This window comes from Amblyomma americanum, chromosome 3 (assembly GCF_052857255.1).
Source record: "Amblyomma americanum isolate KBUSLIRL-KWMA chromosome 3, ASM5285725v1, whole genome shotgun sequence".
Lineage (NCBI taxonomy): Eukaryota > Metazoa > Arthropoda > Arachnida > Ixodida > Ixodidae > Amblyomma > Amblyomma americanum.
This window is the reverse complement of record NC_135499.1, coordinates 164,061,459-164,086,163: the sequence shown is the minus strand read 5'-3', so window position 1 is coordinate 164,086,163 and position 24,705 is coordinate 164,061,459. Positions and strand designations below refer to the sequence as shown.

The 24,705-nt window shown below is 44.1% G+C and overlaps 1 protein-coding gene across 1 annotated transcript; it reads left to right on the top strand.

Moving 5' to 3' along the window:
• The first annotated feature begins 499 nt into the window (after positions 1 to 499).
• On the top strand, positions 500 to 24,696 carry viaf (viral IAP-associated factor). Its single transcript, XM_077658615.1, has 6 exons — positions 500 to 669; positions 2,594 to 2,732; positions 3,395 to 3,482; positions 6,593 to 6,736; positions 17,812 to 18,020; positions 22,357 to 24,696. The coding sequence occupies exons 1-6, from the start codon at positions 664 to 666 to the stop codon at positions 22,482 to 22,484; spliced, it is 714 nt and encodes a 237-aa protein (XP_077514741.1). The 5' UTR covers positions 500 to 663; the 3' UTR covers positions 22,485 to 24,696.
• Positions 24,697 to 24,705: the final 9 nt, after the last annotated feature.

The window sequence follows — 24,705 nt, the reverse complement described above, 5'->3', positions numbered from 1 at the left end:
GTCGAATGTCAACGACAGATAACAGGGAATCGGGAGGTTCCTGACTTTCAGCGAAGACAACCGCAGTAACACCAGATTTTTCTTGCAAATTAAGCGCCGTCTTGACTCCAAGATTGAGGAAACATCTAGCCTCAGCTCAACCAAGTCAGAGAGAAACTCTAAGCCGACCTTTTGAGCACCTGCAGATTAGACCAAAGGTGCAAAAGTAGGCGAGATCGGCGAAATAGGGCGGTAGTCAAGTTAGACAAGACAGCGTAGCGTGCGATCTCTTTGGCGCTTTGGCAGTTTTTATTGAAACAAACATCGCTCACGACAACAGCGCCACTTGCGTTGAAAATTGATTTTGTTCTTTCTTGTGCAGTAGTTAGGTCAGCGCAAAGTTGATTCATTTTGTTACCTTTAAAGGCACTCGCGAAGCTTTTGTGTAAGTTAGATAATGACACATTGATGACGGCAGAATGACGCCAAATGACGTAATTGCCGTTGGTGTCGATGAGGTGTGGCTGGGCTGGCTGGGCGCTCGGTTGCGGTTCCGCGTGGTGACGTGCGGTGATATCTGAGAGGCTAAAGTGCCCCCAAAAGCTTTTTTCTATCGTGATCCTTTGATTGCTTTCCAGGGAAGTGAAAACAGCTGCTGCACTTACACCTGCACGAATCATTGCCATGGCGGTAAGCTGGAATGGGTATTCGACCGCATTTTTCCACCGAGAAGTCGGCGTTCTGTGCATGTCCAAATTAGGAGTTGTCTTATGCATGGCGTGTCGTGGTTAGCCTGTTACACAGTCTGGCGGGCTGAGGAAATATGCGTGTTCTACAGCTGATCATTGACCTGAGGGTTCGGGCGTTCGGTGCCATCATTTCAAATTCCCTCGCCGTTTTCTTGGGACCATGTCAAGCTTTCACATGCCTGTCAGCAGCTTCGTGAGAAAGCGGTCACGGAACCTCCACAGGAATCAGACAGAGATGCTGTGTTGAAATCCGGGGTACCAAAAGCCAGTGAAAGATAGGGATTTGCGTCTGAACGCCACAACAAGTTTCTTTGTTTCCTTCATTCTTATTTTCAACTAGTCGTACACGGCGCAGCCGATATCTCAGAGCATCGAGGTATAACCTTCCCAGTATGACCCCGGATGCTCCCCTGCTTGAAATACCTGTCATGAGTAGCCAAAGAGCTAGTGCGAAGGCGCCATATCCATATGCGCCGACCGCGGGAGGGGGGCAGGAGGGCTTGAGCACCCCCCCCCCTCCCCCCCCCCCCCCCCTTCTTCTTTCGTACGGTTTGGACAAATCTACTAAAGGACTACTGTTGCCTAAAGGTTGGAAGGACAGCACAACCTTAAACTGCTGCGGGTACATAGATTTGTCTCCCACCAATAGAGAAGAATGACAACACTAGGAGTTCTATGTCCAGTTCACTATAAAGGTGTCTGACAAGCAATGGGAGCTTTCCGAACGTCTCCTGTTCCAAGTCTCTGCGTAATCAAATGAATGGCCACTTTACAAGTTCAGGTTCTTCTTTGATGCACTCTTTTCTAAGGCTTCGAACCTTCCTCGAACACCCAAGTCATGTCTTGACCCAAAACATCAACTGTGAATAGGAGTAATAACTTTATTGAAGGTCTAGCAGGTTTAGCGTGACCTGGCCTAGGTTTCCCACGTGGGGACGTCGAGATCTTGTCTTGCCGCCGCCTCGAGGGCCTAATGGATGGCTCAAAGTTAATCGCTGAGGCTGGAGCTGCACAGAGTGGCGGACCAGCTTGATGAGAGGGTTTCGGCACAACCAACCAACACCGGTTGGTTGTGCCTTCACTCCCAGAGTATGTGTTTGTGTGGCTACATCTGTGAACATACCTTTAAAATTTTATTCAGAGGTGAACTGTGTGAAGTAACACATTCTTGATTGTGCGGTAGCCTTTGTATAAAAGGAAGGACAGTGAACTTTATCACAGTAAAATACGCCAGCTTTCTTCAAGCTGTCGCAGCCCCTGAGATCATCTCCTCTGATAAATTCGGCGTTCATTTGCCTATGTTGCCGCTTCATTGTTGCAATATTTGCTCCTTGACTTCTGTTTCTTTCTTTTGTTTCTGTGTCAAGTGTCGTAGTTTGTTGACATTTTGAAAGACGAAGCATTTATAATTCATTTTTAAATTTTGAATAGTTAGCTTACTGTGGAAATGTTTGTATTACCCTGTGTTTTTTCTCACTTCGACTAAGGGAATTATAACTGTGTACCAAGAGTTTACATATTTTTTAGTTTCTTTTGTTTATTTATTTAGTATCTTAAGAACCATGGGGTCATTCCATTTAGAATATTCGCTTGACTAGAGACAAATTAAACTGATATTTACATATATAGTCTCTCTGCCTCTGTATATCTCTTGCCAAGAAGCGGGAAGGGGGGGGAGAAAAAAAGAGAAAGTGCTGATTCCTCCCCCCCTCCTGGTCATGTGGGCGTTTTTGATGGTGAGGGACAAAAAGAGCTCGTTAACACGCCATAAAACTTCATCAAAGAGGGTTTTTGGTCTAGAAAAGCGCTTTTTCGACACTTGACACATTGACTGCTTGTTATATTTTGTCTCGTGGCTTTTGCAGGACCCCAATGAGGACACACAGTGGAATGACATCCTCAGACAAAAAGGAATTTTGCCACCTAAAAAGGAAGCAGAGAAGACCTTCACGGAGGACGAGATTGTTAACATTGTTGAGTCAACAGTTAATGAAAAATTGAATGGTAAAAATATTTTAAAACATAGACAAGACAAAGAACCAGTTTCATACTTGCAGCTCACCTGTGCAGTTCACTTCTCGTGTGTATCTGTTTAGAAAAAGTTACGTACATGTTTAGCAGCGTAATATAGTACGGATTGTTTTTTCACTCTTGAGCCAAAACTTCGTCCCCTTTTTCTTGGTGTCCTTTCTTTTGTACTATCAAAATTCTCTTAGCTGTTTATGGGCTCCAGCCACTAACAGTGAAAATAGCTCGCCATCATGCTATCTTCACTTCTCTGCTGCAATTTTCTCATCAGTCTGAAGCTTGTTTCGACAGCCAGTTACCAGTTGTGGAGGCTTTACGATGATGCTGAAATGTGCTGTAGATGAGAAAAAAGATGTGAAAATGCATGCTGCATATTCAAGTGTCTAAAGAATAACTGCCTAAAATAACATTATTCAGGAACTTCTTATTCATTTCATTTATCTTTTGCGAACCCATAATCGGTCCTTGGAGCATTACAGTAGGCAGAATGGAGGATCAGGTTCTAGATTACATCTGAAATTTACTTTATTTGTTTGTTTATATTGTTTGCCCCCCAAAAATGTTTCTTCTGCAGGTGTTTTATGTGTGAAGTTTTTCCTTCACTTCACATAGTTGCTTTCATGCTTCATTGCGTGCAGGCGCCCAAAAAGGCATTGAAGACATGACCTTGGAGGAACTGGAAGCTCTTGAAGATGAAGAAGATGAACAGGTTCTTCAGGAGTACAGGTGCATGTTTTGCATTCACTTTTAGAGCATTCTAATGTAGCACTGTGTTATTATACAGGAACATTTGCAAGGTTAGGTTAGGCTGTAGAAAGGAGAAGTCTCTTGCTCTTGCCTAATGTTATTTATGTTATTTGTATTATTCAGAGCTTGTTTTGAGTTATGTTAGTCATTCTTTTTTGGTACCAAGTGAGATTAAGTTTAGGTTTGGCCAGTACCTGGTGTCCATGAGTAAAGACGAAGTTTGCTTGCTGAATATTCCCAGTGTTCAATCTGAGATCATTGGCATCTCTAATGAAGAAACAGTCTGATTCTAAATATATCTTCATTGAGCATTACTGTTACATTCCAAAGTTAATTTCGTTCCATGAAACGGTTGTAAAAGTGAGTTAGACAAGGCTTGTTGTAATTGAACCTTGTAGTAACTAACTACTGTTGGTTGCATGTATATCTACAGCAGAACATGCCAGCAGTAGACAGGGCTCTCTGATGTCTGTGGTAAAGAGTAGCATTTTTTTTCTTAAAAGAATACATAGGACAAATTTGGATTTTCTTTATGAGTAGATTGGCACATTATAATTACAATGAGGCTACTTTCTTTGCAAGTAGAGTTTTTTTTAGCTAGAATATGCCGAAAAGTAAAACTGAGCTGTTGCTACTACTGGCCATTCTCACAAGAAAACTGCAGTGACATCAGAAGTAGTAGTCCTTGGATGTTTGAGGCTAGACTACACTGTTATTCACTCCCAAACAGTGATTACTGGGTCCCTTCTGTTTTGACGTCACACGTCTGAATTGAGTGGTGGGGAGAAAAATTTTCTGTTTCTAAATCTACTTTTCTTCCAAGTAATTGCATGCTTTGCTCCAAAAAAAAAAAAACACTAACATAGCCAGAAAGAACCAATGTTTACTCTTACTCGCAAAAAAATTGAATGGCGTTGTCTTCAGTGTTTCTTTGATATGAAGGGACTGCTTCAAAATCTCTGGCAGGTTAGTTCTTGTATTTAAAATAATTTAAATTGTGGGAAAGTGATGCAACACGGAAGGCTGCATATATATTTCGTAGTTTCATGAGCGTCTGATAATCATTTTCTTCAGTTGTATATTTTTAAGATGATGAATAATTGCATTGGCATGTTCCTTTGTAAAGGGTTCAAACTCACCCGTTTGTTCATTCATGTTTTCATGAACATCTCAGCTAGATATATCACGTACACATGCAGCAGAGAATTCACTAGCACGCTCGAAAGTTGGCTTGCTTTTTTTTTTTCAAAACAAGTGCTTTCTTTGAGTAATGTGGCTCTGTGTATAGGTTTTGAATGGCTATTTCATCAGGTAACATTATACTTCACATGAACGTCACACAGCAGCCAGAGTGAAACAAACTAATTTTTGGGAACAGATGAAGCTGGTCACGCAGTGTTCACGGCCCGGCCAATCGCATGTGTCGTGACTGGAAATAACTGCTCCAGGAGGTAAACAAAGAAGTGAGATATACTAACGACGGCATGATTACGCCAACAATGATGTTTCACTTCTCTTGGGAACGGGGGATGTTGCAGGGGGAGAGACGCTTAGCTTCTGCAAAATACATTACAAAAAGTCTTACTGGAGAAGGTTCAGGAACATTCACTTCAACATCAAATGCATACTACACCCTCTTTGAAAAAGTGTTCTGGGCCCCTTTGAAAGGGCTGTGTAACAATTTTTTTTTTCATTGCCAATTAATTTGCTTGAGAGGTTCCCTTACATATCACCAAGGTCAGTGCAAAGATAATTTGAGAAGTCAGCGAATGCAGTAAGGAGTGCTTGCACCTATATTTGCTGTGTACCTCTTATAGTGGTACCCCTGGAAGCTACCTAACAGTCCTAATTTCGAAAGCACACTTGGCAGAAAAGTTGTAGCCTTTTATTGTTCACTGCAAAAATAGCCTAGAGTCGTGGCTGCAGTTTGTTTCTCTTTATGTTCCATTATTATTCAGCTCTCCTATAAATGCTGCTAGTTATCTGCCGCAGACAAGTCTAAAAATTCAGCTGTGAAGTGGAGTTGGGCTCCAGTGGGTCCACTTTACCTTCTGTAGTCGGTTAGAACTCAAGAATGCAGTGGTGAATGCCCCTTAAGGAAGCCCTCCAGCCAATGGCGTTGGTCGATTGTTATGACGTTGCAGTTAATACCATTTCATGGAGGCACCTGCTAGTCATCTGCGATTTCACGCTAAGGGATTAACCACGACGTCATGAGAACCAGTCGCAGCCATTGGTTGGGCGGCATTCATAAGGGGAATTCACTACTGCATTCTTGAGTTGTATATGACTATAATCAGACAGTTCAACACTCGAATTCACTGTTCTTTCATTTTCATATTTGATATCACCCTCCGTTGCAAGCACACTTAAATTATGTGTACATAATGTTATATCTTGGCTTGATGCTGTACTGTGCCACATGATGCAGTGTTGTTGAAGCGTAGCTCTTTTGTAGATCTTTAGTAAAATACAAATGAAAATCATCTTTGCAGACATCACATAGCAACAGATATGTTTTATGCTGTGGGCTTGCATCACATGTTTTGTGCTTCATTTGTTGGCCACTGCACCATATGCTTTGTACAGGCCCAGCATTGTGTTGCATTTAGGAGCCATGGAAGAAATGCACTTCAAGTGCCCCAAAATATGTGCAGTACTACAAAAACGAAGCCTTAACAGTGGTGTGCGGTAATCAACTTGTTTGCTTACTGACCTGCACATGTCTGGGAGCGAATTTCTGATGATTAATAGTGATGTGCTGCTTACTGTAAGCACCTTTTTGGTATCATGTAAAGAAAGAACATGAACAACACATTAAAGATAAGAAGGCTTAAATTGTATGTTCTTATCTGTTTGTATATGTTAGGATATTCATGCACATGACACTTGAAAAAAACCCACTTCACTGCAGTTTGGCTTCCAGGAACCCATTGATGACTCCTGGGAAATTTTCAAAGTATGCTTGAGAGACTTGGAATAGACAATTGACTTTATCGCTTACAACATGTTGTACTTTCAAATGAGTTCAAGGTAACTGAAAGGTAGCCGAACAAAAAAAACATCCAGTTTTGTATTCTTTTTTGCAGACAGAAGCGCCTTGCGGAGATACAGGCCACACTTCAGAAGTCTCGCTATGGTGACGTGCGAGATATATCTGCAGACGATTATGTGGAGCAGGTGAACAAGGCAGGCGAAGGTGTCTGGGTTGTTCTCCATCTGTATAAACCAGGGTGAGCATTTGATATTACACAGAACACAAAAAAAATGTTGGGTCAGATACACTCATGTGTAATGTTTTCTGTTTGTTACACATCTCTTTTTTTTTTCTTTGGGAGTTAAAGTTCAGTGATACTGATCTCATCAGTCAGTCCTCTAGAGAAAGCATCTATTGAGATTTACAAAGCACTGCTCTGGACGTGAAGCATGCATGAACTGCATCTTGCCAGTGCTAGGATGCATTTTTTTTCTGGGTGTCTACCATGAACGAGTCCAACTCTGAAGGTGACAGTTTTTCTTTTGCAACAAGAGTGTTGAAGCCTGGAATAGGAAGCAAGACAATTTCTCAACTGCTCACTGTACAGTCTTTTCATTTTTATAAATAAATAATAAATTTATTTCTGCCTCAAAGGTATATGGACAGAGGAGCTGCAGAAAAAGCTGTAAAAAATACAGCTTGACAAAGCCGCAGCCCCCATTTTTACAGGCAACAGCAGAAGACAAAAAAACGACTCAACTTCAGGTGTCGTATAAACGAAACAAAAGAACAAAAATGTAATGCTATACATCGCAAGAGCACTTCAAGCGTACTGAGTAAACACAGGGATAAAAAGATTGTTATTACATATCACACTCTCATACATAAAATATGAGATACAGAAGCAAAGACTTATTTTGGCACAGCTGAGGATGAAAATTGTTCGTAGCTACCTTCTATATACATCCTACGCAATACCTTATGAGTACAGGTGAATAAGTCAAAATGTGCAGATGTATAAGCGTTCAGAAGCGTTTTAAATCTTTAATTAAGATCTTGATGAGTTATTGTGTTCCTTTTCCATTTCCAGTTTCTATGCCCTTTCACTAGAGGCAGTCAAAAGGGCAAAGATAAGACAGATTTCATGATTTCCTGTTTTGGTGCTTCAGCCAATGTGTTGCCCAGCTGACAGGAGTGGAAATGCATTGCATACTGCATAGTTAATAAAGTAAATGGAAAGGCGAGCTTTAGGCAGCATAAGCACAGCTCAATGGGCTCGACAAGGTACACATAGGTCATAAAAATATTCGAGCAAAGAGTATGTGTATTTGAATGAACAGCCACATTGAAAGGGAAGGGATAAAGGAGGGACTAAGAGAAGAAAGGAAGAAAGGTGGGGTTCGACCACCTGGGGATCTTTATCATGCACTGACATTGCACAGCACACTGGCACCTTTGCGTTTCACCTCCATCGAAACGCGGCCGCCGCGGTTTGGGCTGTCTAGTTTTGGGTCCATACATCTGCTGTCACTGCAAAATCAGAGAGACTCTCAGGAGCCTCTCTTGGAGACTCTCAGTAAACCTGGAAACTCTCAGTACTCTCTGGTCCTGCAAGAAGTGGGGGTTTTTGACTCTGGGGCATAATTTACAGCGCCTTCTCGTCTGCTCTAACCAAGCTGAAGGGCAATAGGTGGTCATTGTACCTGAGACACAATGCCATTGCCCTAATACATATTTTGATGGTAGCACTGCCATTGTTCGTAATAAGTGAGCATTCCTTACAACTGCGGCCGTTATAACTGGGATCGACTGAGCTTGCTTTGCAAAGACCATGGGCAGTTCTTTGTAGGTGTTTTATTATGACAACTTTGATGTCACTCTCCTTCGAACTTAGGTTAGCTTACTTGTCAAAACGCTCAAGTGGTGTGCTGCGGAGATAATAAAGTGAAATCTTAATGCGGCTGCTTTGATAGTGGCTAGGTGCTTGTGCCTACATGGTTTGTATGTTTATCTGGCTGCTCTAAAGTATTATCTGTGAAGCTTAGTAGCTGCTCTAAATATAGCTTCTTTTCCCCTGCATAGCACTGTGTGAGCACTCTATAGACAAGTGTGATCACCTCTTTATATAAGTGAAGTTTTGATTGCTGCAATAGCTGCTAAGTGTTCACTGGCTGCTGCGTACATGCACTACCGCTGCAAGTAATATTGAAGACATTGTCATTTGCTGTTTTCTTTGAGGCAGTTTTGCCTACTTTGTTGGTTAGAATAACCTCTGTGGTAAAGTTTGCTCATTATGAAGATACTTTGCATTACTGTACTTAAGGCCAGATTTGCCTCAGTTTGGCTCACGACCGAGGCTGCTGCAAGTTCATAGTTTGTATTCCATTGTGTGTGGCTGTAGGGATGTCTAGACACTGCCTTTCTTTTCACAGTTGCCACGTCAGTGCTGTTACATTGTGTGAAACCTTTTTCCCAAAATCAGTAAATGGTCTGCATCTTAACGCTTACCTAGCCTCTGCTCGTGAGAAACTTAGCCTTCTTCAACAGCATACCATCAGTTTGGTTAAGTGAAACTGCTTACCAGTTTGTGTTGTACTTTCTTGCATTTCTTTAATTTGTGTTAGCCGCCTCCTGAACGTCTGCACTGATATTCTGGCCTAGCTGTGCTCGTGTCACGAACATTCATTTTCACCAACTTTGGTGGAGTTTCACGTTATGGAGAAACCGGTGTTGCACACACACGACAAATGTGCATTGGACAGCCTGAATTTTCTGGCCTGTCTAGACAGGTAGCGCTTTATAGAAGCGGCACCACAGGGCGATTCAAACTGCATTTTTTCTCATTTGTTTGGCAGATATGGCCACAGGTGCCTGTAAAGGCAAAGTTCGGAAATGTAGCCCGATTCCACATCCACATTGTCATTGCTCATCATGACACAGTAAAGCCTTTTGTACACTCATTGCTAGGGTACATCTTTATTAGTGAACGCAGCCTAAATGATAAGGTCTTTCCACACAGTGCCATATCTCTTGCATACATTAGTGATCAGTTGCTATGGGTGGTCTTTTCATATTTCTTTCCATAAATTTTATGATGCCGCTTTTTCAAAGAGTAAGACTGAACGGCATAAAACGTTACAGAGGGTTCTGAGAGCGAGGGCTTTGTCAGTTTTCATTAACTCGATACTTGTCTGAAAAAATGCATTGTTGGCTAGAAGGATCCACTTTTGTTTGCTGTGAGATTACTCTTCACTGTGTTTCCCAAAAAGTTTCCCTTGCTTATTCACAGTAGATGCAACTTGTACCAAAATGCATTAATGAGCTAGGGAAATGTATACCTGGGTTTGGCCACTCTTGTGCATTAAGTGCATAATTTTCTTGAGCATTGGAGTTTGTGGTTGTGGCTTTGCAAATGCTGCTGCTGCTTTTTTCATGAAGGGGTAGACCTCAGGTGCTAAATCATTCTTAGTAATAATGTAGCACAAGTATATGGTGCTTGGCATACTAGTAATTATCGGTGCAGTATTTTTATGCGCACACACACACATGCGCATGCGCACACACACATGCACGCACACACATACACACACTCACTCACTCACACACAAACACACGCACACACACAAAGGACATGCATTGAAGACAATACTGCAATACTGTTATTCTGTTGGCTAAGTGAGGAAAAATGTTGAGAGAGAGAGAAAGACGGAAAAGCAGGGTGACGAAGTCGAACTTAAGAAAGAGTGGACAAATTGAAGTTGCCTTGCATCAATAGATGACTGTATTTTAATGGAAGAGAAAGTACTTTCACTGTAATCTGAGCTTGTATAAGCTAGAAAATATCTGGAAATGTAATACAGGTGTCACCACTACCGGCCGGGTTTGCAAGTAATCTGTGGTTTGTCAAGGTCGTTCTTTTTTTTTTCTTTTTGCCGCGGATCCCAGTGGCTGGGCTGCACCACCATTCAATTCCAAATGGGGATTAGGAAGGCCTCTTTGGTCTTGATGTCACTAGTTTGAATCAAGTGGCGGCAAAAATTTTTAGATCAAATTTTCTCGGCATAAGTAAGCCTTTGTTGCTGGACAAGCATCGGCGTAGCCCAAAAGAGCCGCTGAAATGATTGTGATTAAGAACAAAAATTGTATGGTGTTGTCCTCAGTGTCCCTTAAACCAAATTGAAGTTCTTCTGAAAGACTAAGCAGAGCATCCTCGTTGTGATGTTCATTTGCAGTAATAAATATTTTGGGGGCCTATACATAGATTTTATACTTCAAAACCAGTAATCTTCTGTAAGTAACTTGACTGTTGCTAAATATTGCAGTGAAGCTCATAATAAGATATGATCATATTGTTACGTGATGGCAAGCCGATGAAGACAGAGTTTGAAGGATGGTGATGGAATGGTTTTAATGGCTGAAGGCCTGACGTGAGCACTCTTGCCCGTGCCACTGCACATTTCATCGTCTTCTAGTTTGTCACATGACTCGGGGCTGCCAAGTGACCAGCCAACCCCAATATACACCTGTCCCAAATTAGTGGTCGCTAATTATATTCAGTTCTCCATCTTTCTGCATGGAATGCTTCTTCAGATGCGGTAGTCAATACTTATGTGGTATGTGTCTGCAGACAAACTCAACTAATCTTCTGAGGTCCTAGCTTGAAAAAGACCTGAAGAGCACCATGAGGGGAATGAGCAAACAAGTTCACCAGTTTGGGGGGGGGGGGGGGGGTTGCTGTGCTGTGAGAACATCTTGGCTAGGTTCCACTGTCCTGTGTGACGCATAATGAGCACAGATGGAGCACGAAGAGATGCTTTCAGTCATTTCTTATAGTGGTAGACTTCCTGATGGTTTTTGATGTCCAAGGTACTGTTGACTCTCACCTGTGGACGCCTCTGATTTTTCATTGTGCAGGTGCAGTGTACACTTGCTGGTGGTTGTTTGTGTCAGTGATGTCAGCACGTAATATGCTTAACAGCATATGAAGCCTGTAAGCCTTGCAAGAATGCACTTAGATGCACAATTTTTAATTTATCCAAAATCTCGAACATCTGAGTAGAGTAACCCTCTGAATAAAAAGATGCACTCCTGGCATGCAGCAGTTATCTGCGCAAGCTTGCTTGAACTTTCCCGTGCTCCTCTCCTCCACTTGTTCTGCAGCACTTCAGTGGCAGTTATCAGCGGGCATGCAGCATAGCTACTCTTTTGCTTTCCAGTTTGGTTTTCATCCATGCACGTGATGCATTCCTGCTTTTAATGTGATCCTCATGCTCTTCAGTACCATGTGATCAAGTGCTGATTTGTGTGCCCATTCCATTGTTGGTAGGCATGGAAGCAAGCAGTGAGGCATGTCATGCATTGTGTTAGTGTATTTGCCTTTGCCATTGTGTCTTTCATTTCGCGGCTGTTTTTGTAAACACACCGTTCTATATAGATATTGCCACAGTACCAATCAATTCAGTGGCGCCATACTGCGGCCGAACTGTTTTAGATGGGACTTGCCATGCCTTGCGCACTCTAGGGGCTAGGGGTTTTTTATCTTCTTCCTCGCTCGAGCTCCCTGCTGTCTTGCACGCCCAGCATGTCTAATTAAACCTGGTTTGAGTGCTGCGACCGTTTATCAGTGACATATTTGGTGGAGGTGCTGGGTAACGGTCCATGTACGCTGACCTCGAGGACACTCTTGACGTCAGTTCCCAACGCGTGGCTACAACACTAGTCCACAAGGCGAGCCGCCGCCTGCGAGGCCTACAACCAGAGTTCGGCCAACTCACAAGGTCAGCAAGGGCCATGACGTCCGCTACGGCTAGCCAGACAAGTCAGCTTTCCGGGAATGCCCCGCCGTTCGTCCTTCACACACCTCGGTCGCCCCCATCATTCCATGGTGAGAGGTTTGAGGATGTCGAAGACTGGTTGGCCAGCTTTGACCGTGTGGCGGGCTTCAACGAGTGGGACGGCGAGCGCAAATTGCGGAACGTGTACTTCGCACTACAGGACTCGACCAAGACGTGGGATGAGAAACACGAAGCTTCCTTCACTAACTGGGAGATCTTTCGCCGAGAGCTCTTAGCCACGTTCAGCACCAACGAACGAAAGGAGAAGGCTGAAATCGCCTTGCAATCGAGGTCGCAGCAGCCGAACGAGAGCGTCGCCATGTTCATCGAGGACATGACGCAGCTCTTCAATCGCACCGACCCTGCTATGCCCGAGGACAAGAAGGTACGCCACTTAATGCGCGGCGTCAAAGAGCAATTGTTTGCCAGATTGGTACGTGACCCGCCAAGAACGGTGACCGACTTTGCCAAGGAGGCAACAATCATGGAGCGTTCTCTGCAAGGACGGGGTGCGCACTACGACCGTCAGGCTAGTGTAGCAGCCGCTCACCACTATACGCCCACGTCGCTACCCACTGAGGAGCTTCGAGAGCTTGTGAGGAGCCTGGTGCGCGAAGAACTCGAGAAACTTCGCTTTGAAGCTCCACAGGCCAGCGTCGCTGCCATACCGGACGTGGTCCGAGATGAAGTCCGGCGAGCTGTTCAGTCGCCATCAGCTCCGCAGCCAGCGCCCTATGTGATGACATACAGTCAAGCACTACAAAGTCGTCCTTGGCCAATGAGACAAGCCTTTTCCCCCATCACTCCTGTGCCTTCACCGCGGTACCCAACTGCAGCTGTACCCGTCATACCGCAGGAGCCCCTGTCCACCATGAGCAAAGCGCGCGGTTGGCGTACTGCTACCACTGCGGGGAGCCCGGCCACATCCTCCGCCACTGCCCCTACCGCAGAATGGGCTTAAGGGGGTTTTCACCTTACGCACCTCGACCACACTACGGAGAACGGCCGCGGGACATCGAGCAGTATCTGTCCGATAACGTGCAGCCAATGACCTCGCGGCGATGCCAGTCCCGGTCGCCATCCCCAAGGCGGTTTTCTTCGCCAAGCCGCCCGTCTTTTTCTAGCCAGTTCAGAGGCGTGTCCCCACATCGGGAAAACTGAAAACGGCGTCCCCAGGGGGTAGGGCCGCCGCTATTGGATCAAGTCAAGAGCCTCCACCCGACAATTCGCGGCTACGATCCGACCGACAACGACCTCACCCGACGACCTCAACGACAACGACGTGCTGTGACCGACTGGTGTCTGCCGAAATCCCAGTAATCACTGATAATCGCGATGTGAGCGCACTTGTGGATACCGGCGCTGATTTTTCTGTAATGGGCAGCAGTCGGTTAGCCACGGCCCTCAGAAAGGTTCTGACCCCTTCCTCTGGACCACAGATCCGCACCGCTGGCGGCCATGTGGTTACGCCAATTGGCGCCTGCACGGCACGAATCCTGATCCGCGATGCTACTTTCCCTGGTTGCAGTGCTGTGCTGCCCGGGTGCTCCAAAGACCTGATACTTGGTTTGGATTTCCTTCAGGAGTACGGTGCTATCATCAACCTTCAGGAGCTTGTCGTGTCATTTTCCACTCAACCCCCTGTTGACGGCGATCCCGAGCCACGCGGGACTAAGTTACGCGTCTTTGACGACCACGTATTAATCAAATCGAGAGCTAGCATGTTTGTTACCGTGGATTGCGACAACATCACTGGAACTCGTGGCATCGCTGAAACCAACATGTCGCTGCTCCTTGGTCGGCAGGTCTATGTTGCTCGCGGAATTGTTGAGCTGAACAATGGCCGAACCGAGCTCTGGGTAACCAATTTTGGCTGTGAACCTCAGTGCTTGCCTAGCAGAACAGCTATTGCGTATTTCGAAGAACTGGGCGACTTCGTGGGACAGCACGCTTTGTCCGATGCCTCGACTGATGCCGAGGCTTCGGACAAAGCGTGCTGTCCCTCGGCATCAGTCGAGGCACCGACCACGCCCATAAAAACTGACGTGAACCCAAACCTCTCGTCTAATCAGAAACGCTGCCTCGAAAGCGTTATCCAGTATTTCTGTGACTTCTTCGCCTCGACCTCTAAGGTTAGGCAGACACCGCTCACAAAGCACCGAATTATAGTCGACGCCAACCAGCGGCCGTTATGTCAGCCGCCTTACCGGATCCCTTCAAAGGAGCGTGATGCCATTCAAAGGAGCGTGATGCCGTGATCCCCTTCCATCAAGTCGGCATGGACTTACTCGGCCCATTTCCGGAGTCCTCACTGGGTAACCGCTACATTGTGGTCGCCACCGACTACCTCAGCCGATACTGTGAAACTAAACCTCTTCCCTGTGGTACCGCTGACGAAATTGCAAACTTTTTTATCAAAAACATTGTGCTTCGCCGCAGTGCACCCACCATCGTTTTAACTGACAGGGGAACAGCGTTCACCTCGGCCCTTACGCAGGAGGTTATGCGCCTGAGCGGCACCAGTCACCGCAAAACAACCGCTTACCACCCTCAAACCAACGGCCTCACCGAACGGCTCAACAAGACGATCGCCGACATGATTTCCATGTATGTCGATGCGGACCACCGGAACTGGGACGCCATACTCCCTTACGTCACATTTGCCTATAATACTGCAGTCCAGGAAACGACACGCTTCACTCCGTTTCGTTTAGTACATGGTCGCGAAGCCTCAACCATGCTGGATGCAGTGCTGCTTCCAGCTAGCACTACCTCCTCTGTTATAGGTGCTGCCCAATTCGTTTGTTACGCTGAGGCCGCCCGCCAACTAGCTAGAGAGCGCATCCGGCACCAGCAAGTTCTCGACGCTCGGCGCTATGACCTCTGCCACCGAAAAGTGCGTTACCAGCCCGGCGAACAAGTCTGGGTGTGGAGCCCAATCTGCATGCGAGGGCGCTCTGAGAAGCTTCTACGGTGATATTTTGGCCCCTACGAGGTACTCCACCAAGTCAGTGAGGTGAACTGTGAAGTTCTCCCCCAGGGAACAGTTCGCTCCTCTGGACGGCCAACCCCCGAAGTCGTCCATGTCGCACGGATGAAGCCGTACCACGCCCGCTGGCGCTTCAGGCGTGTCTACACCAGCCGCCGGACACATGCGACGTCCCTTGTCTTCCTGCTTCTCATTGTTGCGGCACCGAGTCGTTGCCCTTCGGAGAGGGGGAGTAATGCCACAGTACCAATCAATCCAGTGGCGCCATACTGCGGCCGAACTGTTTTAGATGGGACTTGCCATGCCTTGCGCACTCTAGGGGCTAGGGGTTTTTATCCTCTTCCTCGCTCGAGCTCCCTGCTGTCTTGCACGCCCAGCACGTCTAATTGAACCTGGTTTGAGTGCTTCGACCGTTTATCAGTGACAATATTGTACAATTTCTCACCACAGTTCTCTAGGGAACTGGGGTTCAGCCACCACTTAGAAAACATGCATATTTTATAAACTTCTCATTTTTCATTGTGTGGCATTCATTCTGGCATTTCTTCTTGTCACAACGAGTACGGACATGTTCAGGTGGTCTCTGCTAACAGTGCAGAACCTTTTTCGGATGGCTGCAGGATGTGTACCTTTAGCTGTATCTCACCTAGGCTTTTGTAACCATCTTGGCTTTTGTAACCATCTAAGTGCAAGCCTAGCATGCGAAATTGCAGTGTTGACTTTCAGCCTGAACAAAAATCTGAACTACCATGACAAGCAACTAATAGTGATGGTAATTTCTAGTGCCTCAGTATGGCACGTGAAAAAGTGCTGTTTTGGAGTGGATAATTAAAATGTGACTTTGGAGATGTGAGCAGCTTGCTGGTACTAAGAGTGTTCCTCTCTTTGCGTTAGAGAATAGACAGTGCATGTTGTTGCCACATTGATCTGGAGGTTGCCTGGAGGTCTGAAAGAACTTTTCGTAGCTTTGGCTTGATATAGCACCAAGTCGTTGAGATCTTCAAGGAGGTTCTGGATCTTAATGCAAAGTGCAGGCTACACATGTAGCAAATGCCGGCATGGTTGAATGCATGCCAAGTGCACTTTAGAATGATTTGGAGCTCTTGACTAGACTTTGTTTTGTCTTACTCATAAGTTGAGTTTCCCTCTGGATGGTATTGAGGGAAAGGTAGATTAATGGTTGGTTGTTAAGATGTCTTGCGGGTCCGTAGTTGGTAAATTACATTACTCTAAGCCAACTGAGTGAAAGCTTCAAGTGTTTATTTACAACAGTGAAATAGAGATGAGAAAAACAATTTACAAATGACTGATGCATTCGGAAGCCTCACGAAATCGGCCCCAGATCCCGTCAAGACTCATTCCTTTAGGCACTGCATCCCCACCCTTGGTAGCGACAACAACCAGTTTATAGTTATTCCCATTCTACAAAGTCATGCCTACAGTCCTTGCAGAACACTCTCATTTTCCTGTGTGCCCAAAATATTTCAAAACACTACGTATAACCAATGCATCATTGCAGCCTCGCAGAGCAGTGATTTCTTGGGTAAACTGATTATTGATGTTTAAACCATGACCGGCCATTCTATGACCATCTCGCATAGAAGTCATTTAGCGACGCTCTTTTATCTATACATGTTACTGCACAATGAACACACCAAGTATCCACAGCAGTGCTCAGCCTTCCAACTTGCACTAGTTAGTACCAACAAGCGGAAACCCATTGTCTTGGCAGTAAGCATAAGAACACACTGTGATATGGGTTTGAGCAGTGAAAGACATGCAACAACTCCTTCCTCCATGCATTAGCACTGCAGGGTTTGGTTGGGGAGCTTGACATAGCCCCAAGTGACTCATTACTGCGTCAGTGCTTGGCTGCACTAGTGAACGGTATGGAAGCAAAAAGCTGTCATCCCCACTTCCCAGCATCCACAGGTGCTGTCAGTATGCCTTGCCCTAGAGTGTCCTCAGCCACAGTTGTAAATCTTTCTTGCTCTCTGCTGTGAGTGAAAATAGAGGAGAAAAAATAAACTCAACAGACTTGTTGGTGCATAAAACAGACATGGCAAACTTCACTCCATTGTTTACAGAGATTACATGTGAAGCAAAAAAGGATTGTGTGATACGATAACAGTGCCTGCAGTCAATGTAAGCACATAATACATCTAAAAATATACAATTGCAAGAGTAGGGTGATCACTGGCAGTTACAGCTGGAGTCTTATAGATGAATTCGTAAGGCTACAAAGCAAAGAAACAAATATGCAGTGATATTACATGGTCTTGGCAAGCAAGACATCGCTTCCAGAGGCACTAATCGAATGAAATAGGAAAAGAAATTTAAGCTGAGTGCGATTCATGACATCATTTGTAAGGTGATTATGAGTTGAATTATTTGTTGTGATCAATGATTTGTTTTAGGCAGCCTTCAAAAGCAGGATGTGTCCGGTCTAATGACTGCAGGCTATGCAAGCATTTCTTGGTTCTCACTCACAGCGTGCCTTCTTTGCAGCATCCCGTACTGCACACTGGTAAACCAACACCTCAACCAACTGGCACCAAAGTTCAAAACCACCAAGTTTCTGCGGAGCGTGTCAACCAACTGCATCCCCAACTATCCAGATCACAGCCTACCAACCATATTTGTCTACCGCGATGGTCAACTCAAGAAGCAGTTTGTTGGCCCTAACGCTCTCAGAGGCATGAAGCTCAAAGTGGATGGTATGTCCTGTAGTGGCGTTTGAGACCTTACTTCTTTTCAGATGCCATTGTACACTATTGAGGCAGCTTTGTCTGTGCAAATTTTGTGAGAAAAAAGAAGCGCAAAACTGCTTGGCATGGTTTCTGATCATGTCACTGAGAAGAACTGGAATTCGTAATCACTTTATATTATACAGTCATGCCTCGTTAATTTGCACACTTTGGTTCCCAAGCAAAAGTGCCCATAAAGAAAGTCGTGCGTAAGAACGAATCATGGAGAAAAACAACAAAAATGTTCTAAAAAGACAGTTTATGATTATGGACTTTTTCTCTTCATAATGGCAAGCAGTGAAGTGGAAATCGGGCTATAATGAAAGCTAAAGGGGACTATTCGAGTCTTCATTATCTTTAAAGTCATGCTGTGCAGGTTTTAGCCCGTTTGGAGCACCGAGTGATCCATGAGGTGCGTTATGGTACCTCTTGGTGTGATGGGGTATTTCCTGCTGTGACTGTTCACATCCCAAGAATTCTGTACTCGCTCGGCTGATAGCTACTGAATGTAGTTTTCAACGTAGGAGACAGAAAATTTTTTTCGCAGCCATTTATGCAATGCGGCTAATGGTAAGGCTTGTCGACAGGGCACCTTGCCGCTGTAAATCATGAAGCCACACACCCACAAAAAGGTCATTACTGCGGCGTTTGCACTTTCGCGCTGTCTTTCGCTGGTGTTCTGCACCCAAAATACAAGGGCTGGAACATCTAGCAGAGGCAATTGGGTTTTGTTCACATAGCTGTCCTATTAACGGGACAAAAATACATGGGTCCCAATGGACTTTGTACATTTTCACCTTCTCCATTGTCCAGACAGCGAGTTTACATATTAAGGAGGCGTAGGTACAATGAAAAAGTTTGGTCCCAGAAAAACTGCCCATAATTAGAGTCATCCATATTAACGGCGGTCGTAATAATGGGGCAGGACTGTACTTCATAGATTAGTTTCTGAGCTTGCATTGTTGCATGTTGTGCAGTTCACCAAAATGTGAGCTCACTGGAACTAGCTTCGTTCTTTAGCAGAAAAATGTTTGGTCAGTTCGTCACTGACAAGTGAAAATGGTGGTTAAAGTTGTGGAACTAGTGCAAGTTTTGAAATGTCAACTAATGTTAAAAGTTGGCCTGTGACCACAGATTTTGTTGCTGTGTTGCTACCTGACAAGAAGGCATTATATCAAACACTGTACTAAGCCTTGATTTCTCTTTTTCATCTTGCATTCTTTTACAACTGTTGCAGCAAGCAAGAGCTAGCTTAATGTCACATTTTGGCTTTCAGTGAGGAAAATAGCAGCAAGAAAACGCCTTCAGGAAGCAAAGCACATTACATTTATTTACATCCGCTGACGTTTCTGAAATGTATTTGGTCATATCTGTGAGATGAAGCAGAGAGTATCCTGCTGCATTTGCTTCAGCTCACAGTTTTAGTTATTGTCTAACGCATAGCAGCTGACACTAAAAAAAACATAGAGGAATCGTTGATGTATTGTCATTTTTGGACATGTCAAACAAGTTGTTCACTAATTTGGCAAATTATGAGGTTCAAGAAAGTTTGTACAGGAGTGCTTTTTCAGCTAGCGAAATAGACAGATGGTTAACTGCACTATTGAAAACTATACACACGTTGGTGCTGACACTGTTTTGTTAAAATGGCAGTTGTTATTTACTGCTTATTATGTGTTCTTTACTGGCACTCCTGAACACAAGTTTTTTTTTTATTATTATTGTGAGGCTGCACATGTTTTTTCCAGCATACCCTGCCCTGGTATTTTCGGTGCACACGAAAAATAATCTTCATTGTGTGCAGATGTGGATCAGAAGTTTCACAGATGGCATTTGCCACCTTGACTCTTTGTGTTTTATGGAATCGAAGTAGTTTATTTGTGTTTAGTTAGCATATATACAACATGGTATTGTGAGGGATATTGGTGAGAATAGTAAGCTTCTTTGTAAAAGCCTGTTAGCTATGCTGACTTGGATGGAACGTAAAAGCTGTGCATAATAACTGACAGGCTGTCAATATTTCACATAAGTGTTGTGAATTGGGCTTGTTGGTTACTGATCATACTTGAAACAGCGCAAGGATGAGACACAGTAAGGAGACACCGTGAGCATTGACAGGGGTGCTGTAGATGTTGCCACATTTTCTAAGAAAATTTCTAATGCTGCATTCCTTCCTGTAATACTTGTCATATTTGTTAAACTTCACCCTCGGCATATTTGCTTCCATGGAAGGGCTGCACATTCTTCTTTTTTCCTACCTACTGTATAAACTAATGTAAGGGCCTCAATTTTTTTTTTTTAATTCGGGTGTGAATTTTGAAGTTGCAGCCTTATACACATATTAAAAAAGAACATCTAACGGTTTCTTTCTAAGTTATCTACTACAAAGCAGGGGGTGCGGCTCATACATTAGTGTGGGCCTTACAAGATATTATATATTAGTTCTTGTGGAAGCAGTAATGAGTGGAGTGAAAAAAAAAAATGTAGAAAGCCTGTTCCGTGCACAGAAAGTAGCTGGGCCAGTTAGTGATGACCTCTAGCAGAAAGGCATGCAAAAACGAGATTGAGACAAGTGAACTACTGACACATGCCTGACTAACAACTGAATACACTTGACTGGAGTGCTTGCAATAAATTCAGGAAAAACTGTCTACAGTACACAAAGCAGAAAGCTCTGAACAGAATGACATCCTGCTGTCGCTTTTTCCGCTGTCAGCCTTCAAGATAACCAGTTTCTTTTGTCATCAAAGCTAGGGCCGAATTGCTGACACATTATGAACCATTCTTGTGTGTCGCATAGGCTTCATACAGCTCTTGCATGCGCTGCAGATTGTATCTGTGAAAAACTTGTTCTGCTGAGAAGTTGTGGTGCACTTACTTCATGCACTTACTCCATGATGTCCAGTCGGCAAGCTGCCCGATGCTGCCTCGATTGTTCTGGTGTGCTCTCTTAGGTGACCCTTTATGTACGACAGCTATCATTCCATGTATGTATGTGGCACCAACTGTATGCTGCTGCACATCTAACATTTACTGTGCCCAACGAGATTTTAAAGCTCTGCTTGAAAGTGAATGAAGAAGCTGAGTGGCAGTGCAGTGTGAAAAGTGGCATGGAAACAAATTAACAGGCTGCAGGGTAAATTTGTCTACGAAATTCCTGTCTTGTGGGTTGTAATATGTGGGACAAAGAGATTATGGCATAAATGATCGCCGAAGAGAGCATCCCACAGCAGTCCCGGCAGGATCAAGCAGTGTGATTGCTTTGCATGTGTCAAGGGGTAAGTTCATCTCAAACAGTGATCAGTACAAGGTTCTTTGGAGGAAAATTCAGCAGCATATGCATTAGCTGTATGAAATCTGCATGATTCAAAAGAAGGGTTGTAATGTGTCAGTACCATTCCTTTGCTTAGGTGACAAAAGAAATTGCTTATATTCCAGGCTGGCGATGAAGAAAGCGACAGTAGGATATTGTCCTGTTTTTAGGCCTGTGTTTTTGTGTGTTGTGGGTGGTTCTTCGTGTATATATTGCGAGCATTACACTCGACGCACTGTGTTACCATGCGCCTGTGTGTGTCACTCCTTTGTCATGGTCCTGTTTTTATGTAATACTGTATCTCTAGAAAAACCTGCCATTTTCTTGGAAAAACAATGCTGGAGGCGGGTCATATGTTTATTTTCCTTTTCATAAAAATTATGATTGGGGTCTAGAGGCAAAACTAGTTGCTGGCCTTTCCTCAGGTGTGTCTTCTTTATGTCCTCAAAAAGTAACACATCTGAATCATTTCATGATAATTTTTGAGTGGTGGATTTGATGTTATTTGAGATGCCTCTTGTAAATTACTGTTGTTCATTAGCATGAAAGCCGCTGCAGTGGCTCAGTGTTTATGGCGCTTGGCTGCTGACACGAAAGATGCAGGTTCGATTCGGCCACGGCGGTCGAATTTTGATGTAGGCGAAATTCTGGAGGCCAGTGTACTGTGCGATGTCGGTGCAGATTACAGAACCCCAGGTGGTTGAAATTATCCGCAGCCCTCCACTACGACAATCCTCATAGCCTGAGTCTCTTTGGCACATTAAACGCCCATAAACATAAACCATTAGCTTCATTTAGCTAAATCTGATCAGCATTGCTTTTTAGCAGAATTTATTTCCTGTGTAAATTATACTCAGTACTTGATCCACTTCATAGGCTTTCATGCAGTTTTGGAGTGGTATTTTGCAAAGTTTTATTGTTGAAATGATGTTGCATTTCAATTGTCATTTCAGTGTTTCTTTTAATTCTTTTTCTCTGCTTTTCTTCTATCAGAACTGGAGTGGATGCTTTCAGAAGTTGGGGCTGTTGAAACAGACTTGGAAGAAGATCCCCGACCGAGAGCAAGGGATGTTCTTTTGAGCACCCTCAAGGCAGATTATGATGAGGCCAATGACTGGTGAACCGGACAACCCTCGCTGAATGGAACTTGACTTTTGGGACGTGTCTTTCATGTGTCATGTGGCCTTACTTTATATGAAAGAGTGAAGGAGTTACCATTGCAACTGTAAAGATCAACCTTAGCTTGTGTGCAATGTACAGATGCTGACTGATGTTTTCAGGATGCTCAAGGCATGAAAAATGTCAATTTTTTTATGGCAAGCTGAGCATATGTAGCAGTGAACTGAAGGCTGTGCTGTGCATTCTGCTGTGCAACCTGCACTTTGCAACCTGCGCTGTGCACCCCTCACTGCAAGGCTATGTCAAGGCAGTAAGGAAAATCAGTATTTTGAAGACTTCCATGTTCTGAAAACTTCTAGGGGTGCTTGTACATCTTCAGCTAATGCAGCCTGCATGTGCATTTTGATCTAAATGCAGTGCGTTTTATCTTTTTGTTGATCTTGAGCTCTAATTTTAGCCGAATGGCTTCAAGGGAAATGTATTTTAATGAGTACTTGCTCTTTGATTTTATGCTCTAATTATTACCCAATGACTTGGCAGGAAAATAATGCTAGTGAATAATTAAACCCTGAATCTGAGTTTTAATTTTACCCATCATGGTGGTGCAGTGGCTAAGGGATCCTGCTTGTTAGCCCAGGGTTGCAGGTTCGAATCCCTACTATGGAAGCCTCATTTCAGTGGAAATGAAATGCGAAAATGCTTGTGTGCTGTGCGATGTCAGTGCAGGTTAAAAAACATGAGGCCGTCGAAATTAATACAGAGCCCCGTCCTATAGTGCCCCTAATAGCCAACGTGCAGCTTTGGTATGTGAATCTGCTGACATCATGCCAAGCTATAATTTTGGCCAAGCTTGACCAAGGAGACTGAATACTTTTTCAAATTATTCTGGATCAGTTGAATGCCTCAAAGTAGTCGTAAGGGGGAGAAGAAAATATGACATCTTATGTCTGCTAGTCTTTTAACTTAATTTACTTGACTTGGGATGAGTGGCAATGACTAGTTTGCTCATTATACAAGTGTGCATCATTGTGTGTTTGAAGTTGCGCTCTAAGTGCAGTATTAGTTATGCTTGAACTGTAGCCACTTCAGGTGTCCATGCAGAGTTTGTAGCTGAGCTCCATAGAGTGAGGAAGTGTGCATAATTGAGAGAGGAGACTTCGGAGGGGTTTGAGATGGTAATGCGTGAAGGAACCAACCAAAAGTGCCTCTGGTGGGCATTTACGAAGTGATGTCTAAGGCTACCATTGAAACCGTGCTGTGTGGTGCATTGTATCGTCAGTCATAATTATGAATAGCGAAACCACTGCACTACAATCATCCTTGTGCCTTGGAGTGTTTACTGCAAGCAGAAGCTAGAGCACAGAAAGGCAAACATGCCTAAAGCAAGCAGTTGTTGAAGGGAGAAGATTGCCAGTGTAAGTGGAGTTGTGAGGAAGAGTAAAGAGAACTGACAGTTGGGCTAGCTGGTTACTATCGATTTCATAACAAACCAAAATAGTGCTGTAAGACACGTACAATGACACATACTGATGCAGAGTGTGATCTGTTGTTACCTTAGCCTTTTGTGACCGTGCATTTTACTGTACTTTTTGTTACACCATGGAGTGACAACAGCGTGCCAGTGAAATTCTAGAATTGGCGACTTCCAATTGCACAAAGACAACTTGTTGCTGGATAAGGTGCAATAGCATTTGGTGGATGTTATGATTTTGAGAGTATGTTATTAGTGCATTGGGAAGAGTAATGGTTCAACTTGGACAGTCAAGTAGTTGTACGCAGACCTGCCGAGCTGGTTCACAATGGCTTGGTTGCACTGGTAGCGGTTGTTTGCAAGATACTACATGAATTACATTTCAGGTACTTTGGACACAAGTTGAGAAACCCTCGGGGCTTTCTTTGTTTGGTTTCCTGTTTGTTGATATCGTTTTCAACCTCGTGACTTACACTTTGTGCTGGCCTTTGGCACTATTTTACTGCAAGGGTAACTGCTACACAACACACGGGGTGACAAGTGGAGACATACCATTTTCCGTCGGTATCATTTTTGTGGAAATGGTTGTAGAAATTATGTGAGAAACATTTAGTCGCAAGGTTTTTTCCCTTCTGCGTCTTGCAGGCTGCTGCATATGATTATGGTGGACATAGTTGGGAACTGTTTTATGATCTTATTTATTACACAAGAACATCAAATAAAAATCTTTCTACAGAGGGAAAGTTTGCATG